The sequence below is a fragment of the Vicugna pacos genome, chromosome 11 (genome assembly GCF_048564905.1).
Source record: "Vicugna pacos chromosome 11, VicPac4, whole genome shotgun sequence".
Taxonomy (NCBI): domain Eukaryota; kingdom Metazoa; phylum Chordata; class Mammalia; order Artiodactyla; family Camelidae; genus Vicugna; species Vicugna pacos.
Window position 1 is genome coordinate 53257180 of NC_132997.1, and position 14919 is coordinate 53272098.

Here is a 14919-nt window from a genome sequence, read left to right on the forward strand (position 1 = left end):
GATCACTATGTACTAATATGGAAAGAACCCCAAGATATATAGTTAAAATTTTAACAATAAGGCACAAAATAGTACTTGTAGATTGTTAGCTTTTGTATCAGAAATATGGGTTGTTATGGGTTGAATTTCCTCCTCTCCAAAAGATATGTGGAAGTCCTAACCTCCACCCAGCACTTGGGAATATGACCTTATTTGGAAATAGGGTCTTTGCAGATATAATCAAGTTGTGATGAAGTTGTTAGGGAGGGCCCTAGTCCAATATGAATGAGGTTCCTTAAGAAAAGTAAAACCTTATGTGAAGACGCAGATACACAGGGAAAATGGTATGATAACACAGGCAAAGATTGGAGAGATGCAGCTGCAAGCCAAGGAGGGCCAAGGACTGACAGCCACCACTGGAAGCCGGAAGACACAAGGAAGGAGTTTACCCAGCATCTCAGAGGGAGCACAACCCTGCTGACACGTTGGTTCTGGACACCCAGACTCCAGAACTGTGAGACAGTATAAGCCATCCAGTTTATGGTACTTTGTTATAGTAGCCCTAGGAAACTAACACAGAAGGTGAGAAACAAGATATAGTCATGTCTGCATAAAGAAAACTAGACAGAATGAAATGAAAATCAAAGTGGCTACCTGTTGGGGTGAGGGGAAATAAGATGGAAGAAGACAGGTAGGAATGAGATGCCTCAGTGTACCCCTTTTTATAATTGTTTTCATTTTTTTAAGTAATAATTGTTAATCAACATCATAATAGAAAGTAATTAGGTGGGGAGTTGTTACCATTATACAATGTCAAAAATTAAGGAGTCCTGGCAATTGCTAATCTTTCTTATAATTTCAGATCTAACCCCTCCCTCCCACCATTTATAAAGCAACATTCTAAAGCACATTTAAGAAAGGTCACCTATTCAACAACTTCCGAAGAGTCAGGCTTTTCTCTGCTGTTCCATAAATATGTCATATTCACCCTTACATTCAAGCCTCTGCTCATGTGAGATTCTCTGAGATTCTCTTCCTTGCCTTTCAGCTACTGCAAATATAACTCATCCATCAGTTTGGCTCAGATACCACCTCCTACATGAAGCACCTTTTACCATCAATTCTCAATGATTGTTACTTTACTTTTTTTTTTTAACCTATACTATGTCATGCAAGGCTTGATTATACACTGTATTTTATTAGTCTGTATTTGGGAATTTGTCTTGTCTTACCGATTTCACTAAATTGTAAGTTCTTTGAAGATGGGGCTGGTGCCTTACAAGCTCGTGCAGCATCCACACTGCCTAGTACAGTTCTCTTATATTCTCTCTTCCACATACTCCTCTGCATCTTATCTCATCCTATAGTTTCAATTATCACCTCTGTTTGGGCTAACATCCAAACCTGCTGTTCCGCTCTGACTTCTGGATCCCTTCTCCCATCATTCTCCCTTCACTATGTTCCAACCACATTGGTCTTTTTTTCTATTCTGTGAACACATTAAGCTATTCTCTATATTAGGATTCTTGTACTTCCTGACATCTCATCCCCCAGTCTTTATAAAAATAGGCCCTTCTCATCAGTCAGGCCTAGCTCAAATGTCACCTCCTCAGAGAGGCCGTCCCTGGTCCTCTTCCTAGTGCAGCTTCTTTATGCTCAGACACTATCACCTTATCCTCTTGTTCTCTTCACAGCATTTGTTATTATCTGAAATTATTTTATATACTTGCTTACTTTGTTATTGTTTGTTCCCCATACTGTATTGTAAAGTCCATTAGAGGATCTTATCAATCTTACCAATATAATCCCACACCTACAACAGCACCCTGGCACATAGTAGGTACTCAGAAAATGTGTTGGATTTGTTGAAAGACCAAATGATGCAAAGAATTAGTAGTTAATATTTTGTAAGTATTTCGTTATTTGCTTCATCAAATTCTAAGCCAGTGTTTGATCTGTTATGGCAGCAGCAGTACATACAGCTGCTGAAATGGGTTCATAAATCTCCCAAAGCATAAATCTCAACAAGACCCCCAAGATCTGTATCAACAAACACTCAGAGCATGTGTGGTTCCAACTACAAATACTGAGCATCCAGTCAAGCATGACATATTGAGCACAAGTGTTTATTTTTGCTCTCCTGAAATGACCCTAGAATGAGAATAAAGGAAGGTTATAAAGGTATATAAGCACAAGGACCAAAAGAATGGGAAGGGGGACCTGAGACCTCAAATACTTTTGGAAGGTGGAAAGTAGAAGGAGAAGCCAGGAGAGCTGAAAAATCTGAAAATCAAATGCCTACTTGGGGATGTCAGTGAGAGAAGGCAACTTGTGCAGCTGAACTCCAGCAAGTTTCAGGATTTGGAGATACATGTTTGGTGGTATGGAAACTAACAATGGGGGAGGAGATACAGAACTTCAGGTTTAGAAAATGAACATTTAGATTCCCACAGCAGGTCCTATCCTCACTTCTGAGCAGTTAGGAGATGCCCCAGGATGAAGGCTGAGTTGCTGGTTGTATGAGCAGTTGCTTCATATGGGAGCAAGAGGAAGAAGGTCTTGAGGAGGGATTTCTCCAGGGAAAAACAAAAGGGCCTGATGATTTGACTGCACGGAACAGAATATTTAGGAGATGTTTTACAAATGTATTGGAGCCCTGAGATGAATTTATGATAGGACCACAGAACCAAGCACAAAAACAAACAAAAAGACAGTCATCAACTTCAGGTGAAAATAAACAGTCGTACAAGCAAGGCAACAGTCATTTTTCCCTACTAGGCTTGGCAGTAAATAATATGTACATAGCAGCAATAATTTAAACATTACATTTTTTTTAAGCAACAGTGTGATATGATTATACTGAGGCAATGAAGGGACAACAGAGGTGCTAGTTTAACCAAGGGGTGCTAAACCACCATTTTCTGGAATAGGAAGTCAATAGAAAATAGCTAACATTAGCATACCACCAATAGTGGAATAAGCATATTCCAGGGGTTCTCTTCACTTTCTGTAAAGACAAAACTTTTCATATAATAGTAAGATATTATTTGCCTTTTCACTGTGTTAACATTTGCACTGATGGTGCAAAAGCCACAGTGGGTAAAATTGCTAGTGCTTTTGCAGCATAAAACTGACTGGTGGTCATTGTGTTCTTCACCACCACACTAGCAGTTAAAAAAAAAAATCAGGGTCATTTAAAAAGGTCCTTGATGAACCAGTAACAGTTGTTACTTCTATTAAATCTCAACCTTGAGTTCATGTCTTTTTTTTTAACATTCTGGGTAGTGAAATGGGAAGTAGCATAAAGCATTTCTACTGAATATGGAGGAGCAGTTGTGTGATTTTTTTTTTTTAGGTTGAGCTAGGCACTTAATGCATGAAATCTTAATTAACAAATTATGGTTATTCAGATTATATATTCAGCAGGTGTTTTCTCAAAAATGAAGGAGGTAAACCTGTTGTTTCAAGTAAAAATAACTGGTAACGTTTGTCGCCAATGAAAAAATTCGAGCTTTCAAGGAAAAATTAGAGTTTGGGAAAACTTGTGGATCCCATAGTGAGGTTAGGGCTTCCCAATACTTAAAGAGATATTTTTGATGAAATCAACAATATTAACAAATACGATTTTTAAAATGTTATGTAGTAAAATGTGTCAACATTTGGAGAATCTGTATTACTTATTTTCCAGATGACCGATACATGATGCTATCCATTCAAAGTTCAAGACAAAGGATTTTATTATAGCAGGGTACAACAGTTCATTGGTATGGTCTCAGATTTCACATTGCAACTAACCTTTAAGAAACTACTGCTAGTTGAATTTTGATGTAGTATCAGATGAGAATAGCCACATTATTTGAAAAGGCTATTAAAATATTCCTCCTGTTTCCAACTATGTATCTGTGTAATGTCAGATTTTTAAAATTTACTCCAACCCAAACAACATATCACAACAAACCAAATGCAGAAGGAGATATGGGAATCCAGTTGTCTTCTGTTAAGCCAGACATTAAAGAGATTTGCAAAAACGTAAAACAATGCTATTCTTTTCACTCAAATTTTTTTGGGGAAAATACAGTTATTTTTCATAAAATTATTTATGTTAGCATGTTTGTTATTGTTACTTTAAAATGAGTAAGTAAATAAATAAAGCATTTCTCAGTTTTAGATGATAATTATAGGTATGATTCACATAGACAAAACCTCTTTTGGGCCTCAATAACTTTTAAGACTGTAAAGGAGTCCTGAGAGCAAGAAGTTTGAGAACCACTGGCATGCTATTTAGAAATCTAGAGGTAACTAAATAGGAAACTGCAAAAAGAGTTGAAAGTGAGCTGTTCTTTAATATTATTTAACTTTTTAAACTGTACCTGTATTAATTTGATAAGGCAAATATAAATAACTATTTCGAAACAAATACCTTCCCTTATATAAACATTATAAGGTTATCTCATTTCTTTAGATAACATTTCTCTTCCTTACCAAAATGAGAGTGGAAATATCTATGAGCAATTGGACAGCCAGAAGGCGATAAGTGGAATGATTCAAATGCCCAAACTCTCTGTCAAAAGCATTTTTGTCCTTACTCAGATGGCCAGGAGGCTTCAGCCAGTCCCAAAGGACAGCCAGTAACATTGTCACTCTTACTTTAACACCATGACCCACTCAGAAATAATGCACTGGTATTAAAATTTTCCCAGCTACTTTGAAGACTTTTGAGGGTAAGGAGAAAACATACTCTCCTCAAACTTCTATCTGTGTTAGGGAATGCTTTCACAGAAATACCCTGTTCAGCTGCATGTTTTTAGAACTGCTTACAGAATGGCAGTGGGTGCCAGACGTGATTCATGGCTCAGCAGAAATGAGTCAGTAATCTGGGGAAATGGGCAGGTCCAAATGATAAAGAAGGACCCATCTTTAATGTGCTAAGGAGAGCTCGCCAGACCTGCTAATTTGGCTAGCTACCAAGCCTGGGAATGAAGACACTAAAGAGACACATTTTTCAGATTTAACTGGACTTTTCAGCTGCATATCACCATTCTGCTCTTAGGTTACTATTTCTTCTAAAATATGGCTTGGGCTAAATATTATGAGTCATTGTTTTAGCACATTAACAGCTTCTAAATGTAATTTGAATGTGTTATTCTGACTCATCAGTAATAATGCTCATTAAAACAGTGATTACTCAGAGCCTTTCTTTAACCCTACCCCAGTCTTTCCAATGTCCCTGTCTTGCCTCCTGTTACTCCCTCTCCTAATACCCTGTTCATATCACAGAACCTACATGTCACTTCTAATTGTATGTTTATTTATATGTTTACTTGTTTAGTATCTCTCTCCTCTACTAGACAATAAACATCACAGGGCAGAGATTACCACTTGTTTATCTGGTTCCTAGTACAGTGTGTGATACATTCATAGCTATTCCAAAAAATGTTTGTTGTATGGATTTTAAGTGAATGAATTCAAATTAGGATTATTATAGCCTCAAGTCTGTTTCATTTTCATTTTTCAAGATGGCTTGGGGACTAACTAGATGCCTGATCTCTTAAGTGAAGAGTGTAAGGCCTGAAACAGCCAAAAGGTAGTATATTTACTTACTGACCTCTTCAGATTCAGAGTAACTCTTCATATACAGAGTGCAACTAGAGTATTTTGGACAGCAAAATAATGGTAGACATTTTCTAACAGGACTCAAAGTTATGTTGGACTTTGTGACACAATTCAGTGTTTTGTATGTCCTGTTTGACTGCTACTGAGTTAACAAAGTTTTCACGTCCAATGGCTATATTTCACTCACGGGAGTGTGAGGGTACAAATAGGGAGGATATGTCTATGCTTTAAACTTTATTAACATTTATTGAGTTCTCCCAGGTGGAAACTTATTGGTAAACTAGACACAAACTATAAAAACCAAAACCATAAAGGAAAGTTTAATCAACTTGATACTAAAGTTAAAAATATGTAATTATCAAAAGATACTATATATTAACCTATAATGAAATAGAATCTGAAAAAGAATATATATATAAAGCTGAATCACTATGCTGTACACCTGAAACTAACACAACATTGTAAATCAACTATACTTCAATTAAAAAAATATAAAGAAAATTGAAAGACAAATCAAACTGGGAGAGAATATTTTCATAACACAGTGTCATGTGATTAGTCTCCTAATCATGTTTTTAAAACTCTTACAATTCGATAAGAAAACAGACTGATAGAAAAATGAGTGAAAGATGTAAGCAGGCCCTTCATAGAAAATGAAACCTGAATGGTCAATTAACATATTTTAAAAAATTCTCAACTTCACTAGTAACTGTGGAAATGAAAAGTAAAATCACACACACAAAAAAACTTTCATACCCAGCAGATAAACAAAAATTTTAAAATCTGAAAATATCCATATTGACAACAATGCAGAACAACCAGAACTTTATACAGAGTTGGTGGGAATGTAAATTAAAACAGTTCCTTTGGAAAATAATTCGGTATTATGATAAAGTTGAAGTCCTACATATTCTGCCAACAATTCCATGCCTAGACCTACTCATGTACCAGGAGAATATATTAGGACATTTATAATAACATTGTTCATATTAGGGAAAAAGCCTGAAAACAACTCAAATGTATATCAATAATACAATCCTCTAGCCTTACAGTAAAATACTATATAGCAACGAAAATGAGTGAATTAGAGTTAACATGCAACATCATGGGTATACTTTTTAGAGAGAAAAATTCAAGTAGCAGAAAAAATATGTACATTATGATTTCCACTTTCAGAAAAATTTTGTAACATGTAAAATCTAATATTTTAAAAAACTATTTATTATGGAAACTTGAAACATACACAAAGTAGAGAGACTATATAATGAGCCCCATGCACACATCACTTCAACAAATTATCAACAAATGGCAAATGTATTTCTTTTATATATTCTACTTTTCCCCACCTTGACTTACATTAATGTAAATCCAGGATTTTGTGTCATTTTACCAGTAGATACTTCTGTACCAATATTGTTTAGGGACATAAAGACATGTTGTAAAACTATGAAGAAAAACTGTTAAGAAAAATTTAAAAAGGAAACACAAGATTTGAACTAATAGTTACCTCTGAGGAGGGAGAAAGGAACAGATCAGGAAAACACTAGATTTAAAAATAATAGTAACGTCAGCATTGCAGATGTTTGTGCTATTATTCTTATACCATATCCATATTTATAAATATTCTTCAGTATCTATTCAAAATGCACTTATAAAAATGCATTTAGAAAATTCAGTCTGGTGATCCTTTGCCCACTTTGGTAGTATATATATGAGGAGGTTGAGAGACTGATTAGAGAAGGTTGGTAGGCAACTGACAGGGACTTCTACAGAATCCCTTCAGGATCTTGACTTGTAGCGCCTGAATTTGGTGAGGTACAGAGGCTTAGACCCAATCCTGCCTCCAGAATTTTTTGGTTGAAAGGATATTTATCATTGCCAAAGAGAGAAGAGCAAGGAAGGAGGACTGCATTGGAAGCAGCCTACGTTTCCAAAGTTTGTGAGAGCAGAAATGTGGATTTTCCCACGGGCCAACTGGACACTACAGAAATTAGCCTGGTTTTCCACCTCAAAACAGATTCCACCTCAAAGGAGCCTGCTAGGGTGAGGTGACGCCAACAGACAGAGGCTGTGAGGGGTGTACTGTTGGAGGAAGGACTGAGGAGCAGGTGCTAGAATGTTAACTGGAGATTGTGACATCTGGGTCACAGTTCCCCTGGGTGAGGAGGTCTTCAAAGATACTGCAAAAGTTCTCAGCACAGAAACAAACAGAAGTTTGTTAAAATACACATTTCTGGGCCTCCTCACCAGAGATTCATATCTGTAGGTCCAAGGTAGAACCTGTGAATGTGCAGTTCCAGGTGATGCTGACCTGTTGGTCCAGGGACCCTTTTTGAGTAGCTTGTTGTAGAAGGCTCTTGAAATCTAGAACTCTGTCCCCATCCTTGGACTTATCCCAAACCATTTCCTCCTCACTCTTTATGTTCTGGTGTTCCTTCAGTTCCTTAAAGTCAACAATTATCTTACTATCTCAGATTTGCTATTCCCTCACCCTGCAACACTTTTCCCTAAACCTCGCTCTGCCGGGCTAACTCCTAGTCATCTTTTATGTGTCAGCTTAAATACCACTTTTCAGGAAAACCTTCCACACTCATTCACAAGGTTTAGTCCCTTTACTTTATGCATCCTGCTTTATAACATTTATTACAATTATAATTATGTAATCATTGTGGAAGTTTTGTTTGTGTTCTTTACTAGACTCTAAGATCTTTAAAGGCAGGGAATTTTTCTTGTTGACTGCTTTAATCTTACTGCCTATTAACAGTACACTGCACATAAGAGGCACTTAATATTTGTTGTATGAATGAATAAATAAAGATATCTAGATTTTCCCAAAAGGTAGAAGAAAAAACCCCTAAATAATATAATAATTTAAACTTTATATAAAAATTTACATTACATATTATATATAATTATTTATAATATTTTAAAATTCCCCTCTATCATTTAAAATATTTGTCTTTATAACTAATTTATTTACTTTTTATTTCCTCAATACACCACTTGCAGGCAAATGTCCAGAAGTAGCAATAGCAAAACTTAACAGCCAAAGCAGGCATCAACATCTATAAACGGTAAATTTTTGCTGCTTCAGAGGGTTGTGTATAAGCAAACATACTTAGTGTGACCCAGCTGTACATTCCTGGGAAAAGAATTTGGAGTCAGGATACAAAAAGGGATCATGACCATTTGCTATGAATTCCTGCAGACTCTTTCATCTGTGGGTAGCACATGAATGTATTTCAACTCCTCCAATGAAGCTATGTCCAAGATTAACAAGCTTTCAGAAACGCTAGCTTTAGTGATATAGGATCCCATCCTTACGAAACAAAACATTTTCTACCCAATCAACTTGGAAATCAAGAAATGTACACAAAAAAGGATTTTTCAGTTTGCTGAACTAGGGTTACAAGAATATGGGTAGAACACTGAGAATGCACAGGGCACAGATACAAAAATTAGACCTCAGTTGCCAGGTATACCTATTACATTTTCTTGCAAAAATAGCAAAAAGGATACTTTTATTTTTGACTGTTGGTTTCCTATATGGCAAACCAAAGTGCCTCATTTTTACTTTACTGTATTTTTAAAGGAATTCTCTGAGTCAAAATCTGTGCTCCTGGGTTCTATGAAGATGCCTTAGGAGTTTCAGTGGTGAGCAAACAGGCCTGCAGGCTCCATCCACGCCAACCCTCTTCAATCTCCAAAACACTAATTTTAACTTTAAAAAATGTGTGTGTGTGTGTGTGTGTGTGTGTATAAAGTATGTATTGGGGTAACATTAACATTTTTTTTTGTGGGGAGAAAAGTGGGAGGAGGAATTACTGGCAAAAGAAGGTTGGAAAAGCCTGCCCCAGTCTAGGACATCTAGACATTAGCTCCAAGTGTTACCTGTATTTATAGTCCCTTTGTAATTCCAGAGATATTGTGTCCAGATTGCCCAGTGTCCAGGGCATTCCTTGGAATGTCTCCAGATCTACTAGCCTTTCATTTGACCTTCAGTCCTGCATTTCTGACTATCTATTGGATATGGTCACTCCATCTCCTCAGACTCAAATCATCCACCTCCTCCACTTTCTCAGTCCTAGCCAGTGACCCCAGAGTCCTCTCTTGTACCCAGCTTCAAACTTGTGGGGTGGTTTTTTTTTTTTTACTTATCCTTCCTATCTAGTCAGTCACCAAGTTCAGCTTGATTTCTTTTCTTCTAAATATTACTGTCTCATATCTTTTTTCTGCTTTCCCGCTGCCCTTGACCCCAGTCCGATCAGAGCATCTGATGCCTGGGATACCTTGCATGGCCTCATGGCTCCATTCTGTTTAGGTCTAACTCATTGTTCCAGACTAACTCTGCTTTAAATGTTCCCTTTCATATCGGCACTACCTTCCACACAGCCTGAATGTTTTCCAGTTGGTTTTGAAACCAGACTATTCTACTTTGCTTGCAAGGCTCTTCAGAATCATCTGACCCCACTCTCCTTTCCAATTAGGTCAGTCTCCTCACTGTCATATAAAAATATTATTACTTTTCCAGCATTTGTACTTTTATATAAACATGTTGAGTTGATGTGACCTAAAAGGACCTGTCCTTCTGCCTATTTCATGTCTTTTCTCTCCTCTTTCCTCACCATGTTCTTCATATAGCCAAATACCTGCAGTTTCCTGAGAGCATTTGTCTCTGGGCATTTCCACTTGCTGTCCTCTTCCACTCTTAGTTTCCTCAATTAAAGTGGCATCTCCAGCGTTAACACTTCCTTCATCCTGAACTTCAGGGAAAATAATCACATCTTTCTTTGAGCTGCCGTTGCAGCCTATACATGCTTCTGTTATAGTCCTTATTACACAATATTGTGATGTTTTGCTTATATGTCTGCCTGATGGCTCTATTAGACTGTGAGCCACCCTCTTAGAATAGTTTTAGACTTGATGTTGAAACAAGATCCCCGAGCTCCAATAGCTACCAATTGTTTTGTATTCTCAGTGAATCACTTTAGTAATTCAGTAGGTCTTTGTTGAATGAATAAATGAATGATATTTCTACCTAAACTCTTCTTACTCTTCAAGCATTAACCAAAGCCCCTCTTTTTCTCTGAAGTCTTTTTTGACCTCTCTAGTCCTCCATTCCTCCTCTGAAGTCTCATACTTCCTATGGTTGTAGTATAAAAATTAAGATGATTTCTTTAACTGGATTGCAAGCTCCTTGAGAGCAGGGACACATTTTTATATTGTCTCTGTCACTGCACTGATGACAGTACTGAGCACAGAGTAAAAGCTAAATAAATATTTGCTTCATGATTAGAGTTATATAAATCTGTGCTTAGGAAAATAATGACAGCTTATAGTATATCTGGAAAATCCTGTTTTCCATATTAAGATTACACTCAGGAAATTCAGAAAATACTTAGTGAATACCTGCTAATTTCCTGCCACCAAACCAATGGTTGGGATACACACATGAATTCTATCACTAAAGAAGTTCTTCCCAGATAAAATTAGTATGGATACATGGAAGCTGTGTACATGTCTTTCACTTTTAAATTTGTCAATCTGTAAATATTTAATTGATTGGCTAAGTAGTTTTTGAATGAGCACCAGATTACTTTGTTTTTTGGAAAATAGGTATTTTGTAGTTCTTCCTGTGTGATTTTTCTCATGGGAGCACCGAAGTCTTTTTTATATTTGAGATTATTGTGGTCAAGAAGGCACAGGATAAGTCTTGTATGATCTGGTCTAATTTTTTTGAAAGGGTCCAGTCTTTGTTTAGAAACTAATAGAATGGACAGGACTAATCTGACTAAATTGTACATGTGCCATAACTTGAGTGCTCACCAGCTTATTTAGGCTGACCAGATGCCACTGAATGGTATCTGTCATGGTGCTACGATGCCTTCTTGCCAGCATTACTGACCAGAGTCCTAGGGACTGTCATCAGGCCTGCATAGAATGGAAAGGTAGGTGCTGCCCTGTGTTGTGCAGTTCCAATCCTTTGCCACATCTTAGGACAACTGTCTCACTCCTGATTTAAATCTAGGTTGAGTTTCTTGTTTTCATGTTTCATTCTTTAGGAAAAAAAAAGTATTCTTTTTTCTTCTGTTTACTTAAAATTTTTAAAAAATTTTATTTTTAATGGAAGTGCTGAGGATTGAACAACCCAGGACCTTGTGCATGTTAAGCATGCGCTCTACTACTGAGCTATACCCATTCCGTCCTTGTTTTCCTGTTTCTTTATGTATTATTTACTCATAATCTAGTGACTGCTATATTATGCATGACTACTATAGGCCAGACGCTATGCTTGGTGCTCAAGGTAAAAAGGTGGAACAGTAGAACCCCTGTCTTCGAGGAGGTCAATTGGATAACTAGATAGTAAAATGTATATGCCATTGTAGAAATAATGTTTAATACTGCCTTATGTTGCCTCTGAAGAGTAATTAGGTGGTTAGCAAGGGAAAATAGCTCCTATAGGACTCTAAATACCGGTAATTCTCTACAAAAGTAGTGCACTTCAAACACATTATTCACATATTCCTACATTGTAACACAAGAGGTAGCAAATGTTACCCTGGAGGTTAAGGTTGGATCCAGGTTTTTTAAGGCCAGGAGCTCATAAAAGTGTAAAGGCCCCACAGAAGAGAAGATAAAATTAGAACAGAAAGTCAGAGGTAGCCTATGCAAGTGAAGAGCCCTGAAGCTTAAGCTTTGTTTGCTTCACAGAAAAGCTTACTGGTAGGCACATAAAGGATGAATATCCTCTTTACTCATCAGTCGTACTGGGGAAAGGCTTGGGCATTAGGGAGAATAGTATTCAATAAGTTGTTATCAAAAAGTTTATAATATAAAATAAATCTTTAAAATGATCTTTGCTGCAGCTTTATTCTATCTTTATTCTATCAGATTTGATTCTATTACTTGGCTTTCTGTAAAAATAAAAAATATCCCAGGTATTCATTGTATATAGATCATAAATACTTTCTTTTTTAAACTACAGGTTGTAGACCTGGGCTAATACCATGGTCCTTAGCCACATGTGGTATTGGTCACTTGAAATTTGGCTAGTGCAACTGAGGAGCTAAATTTTAAATTGTATTTAATTTTAACTAATGAAAATTTTAAATCTGATACTCAGTTCAGTTATTATGAAACTTTTAGGTATGTTTGGAATAACTTGGGTATGTCAGTTGATTTTTTTGACTGTACTTTTTTTGAAATCCAAATGCAAACTAACTATTTCCTAGGAAAATTTAGCATCCACATTGAGATATGCTGTAAGTGTAGGATTCATATTGGATTTTGAAGCTCTAGTGTGACAAAAGAAATGTAAAATATTTTATTAATAATGTTTATACTGATTATATGTTGAAATAATAATATTTTAATATACTGGTTAAATAATATACTCTAAAAATTAATTTTACCCAGTTCTTTTTATTTTTTAAAAATGTAGCGTGTAGAAAATTTTAAATTGTATGTATGGCTACTGTTATATTTCTATTGGACAATATTGCTTTAAACTCTGTTGTTCTCAAAGGGAGTATGTAATTTTTGAAACTACATACTTGAAAGGTAAACTTAGGAGAATCACAGGAGATGGAAAGTAATTACCAAAGATTACTAACAGAACATTTTTACCTTACTTGAGGTGGTGGAATTCCTACCACTATGCAATCCAACTGTACTCTGGTTCCTTCTGGAACTTCTCTGCTTCGTAACTTTTGAGTGAACCGGGGAGGTTGCCCCAGAGGTTCTTCGTAGTACAGAGATGAAGGAGAAGACCCTGGCGAGGTGTCCCCACCGGCTGCCTCACTGGCAGCCTGCTCAGCCTCGCGCCTCTTGGCTTCCTGCTGTTCAAGGGCATGATTCACTTCATTATCCCTGGTATCCGTAGGGATAGGGATGGGAACAGAAGACCTTTCTCTTCTTTCTGATAGCTCTGAGAAACTGGTGCTGTTTTCCTGCATAACTTTGTTTTGAGATTCCAGTTTACTCTTGTGGTTTTTGCAGGCACGAGGTCTAATCTTTTTGGAGCTATGGGCTTTGAAAAGGGATGACAGCTCTTCAATGAAGTCGGCAGCCTTATTTAAGAAAACTTTTTTGGACTGGGTTTCAGAAGTATACTGTGGCCGTTTTGCCTCCTGGAGGCTTTCTTTAGAGTTGGTAGAACTTTGAGAGTTATCCTGGCAGAAGTTAGGGTCAAAACTTGATTTAGGTGAGTGTTTCATCTGGTCAGAAGAAAAACGTTTTCTAGCTTGAGCTTCATCTGCTCTCTCCAAAGAGTCATAACTGATTGCCAATCTTGCCAGATTGACACTTTCATCCAATTCTTCTTGGCTCAGAAAAGCTGAAAGGTCTGGAAGGTCATCATGGCCTCCTCCACCTTCAGCAGCTCCAGAAGGACTGCCAAAATGGAAAGGGTTGGGGGAAGGCTCTGCTCGACTCCTCTCGTTATTTCCCTGATGTCTAGTTTCAGCTAAATAGCTCTCTCTTAGAAGCTGAGATATGGAAGTGGAAGCTTCTAGGCTGTCGTCTTGCATGCTGTCATAAAATAACAATAATAACAAAAAATTTGGATCATTTTTACAGAATAACAAATCTATGTTTATTACACTATGATAGATAATTAAGAACTTAAAGCTTAAAATAAGAACTTCCTGGTTTTGATACTTCACAAAATTTACTTTAGAGATTTAAGGATTATTCTCAAATTATAGAGTGGAGGGGAACTGAATGAGGTTTCCCTGAAATGGAAAATAGAAACATGGGTGATCATCACTTTATTAAATTTGTTAAATACAAGTTCAGTTGTGAAAGCTATGCTATAACTATAGTACCATTAAATATGATCTCTAAACGTAATTTTGATAATACTTTGTAAAGGCTCTTACTTATAAAGTGCTTTCATACACAGAGATTTGCTCTCCATCCTCTCCCCTTCATCTTGAATGTAAGAAAATGATGGAAATTAAAAGATATTGACATAATCTCATCTACTTACTGAAAATATAAACTTGATCTACCTCATAAAAATAAATAATGCTTTTATTTTATGACTAGAGATTAGTTGTTTAAATTCGGTGTTGCTTATAGGCTTAATCTACTCTTGAAAACTATAGTGATTTCACTTTTTCAAATAAAGTATAATTACTTTAATTTCTACCAAGATGTGAATTAGATCCTAGGTTTAAAAAAAAAAACTCTTAAATTAACATTGGTGAAGACGGGATATGGGAGACAAGGAAGTGGGGTGCAAGACAGGATCTTTTTCACTGTATACCCTTTTCTTTTAAATTGTAATTATAAGAATATATTGTAATTAATTATATATTAACACAT

General features: G+C 36.4%; 1 protein-coding gene and 1 long non-coding RNA gene across 4 annotated transcripts in view; one reads left to right on the forward strand and one right to left on the reverse strand.

Moving 5' to 3' along the window:
• The window catches only part of MYPN (myopalladin), a 73571-nt gene that overhangs the window by 47083 nt on the left and 11569 nt on the right, over positions 1-14919 (reverse strand). For 2 of the 3 annotated variants that reach the window (XM_072971420.1, XM_031682190.2), the window contains exon 2: positions 13219-14121. In XM_072971420.1, the coding sequence (XP_072827521.1) occupies positions 13219-14120 (902 nt within the window). In that variant the 5' untranslated portion in view covers position 14121. Of the gene's footprint in view, positions 1-13218; positions 14127-14919 lie in introns of those variants that run through there. The other variant, XM_015246664.3, reaches the window with a different exon arrangement.
• The window catches only part of LOC116282355 (uncharacterized), a 68001-nt gene that overhangs the window by 44586 nt on the left and 8496 nt on the right, over positions 1-14919 (forward strand). The window lies entirely within an intron of this gene.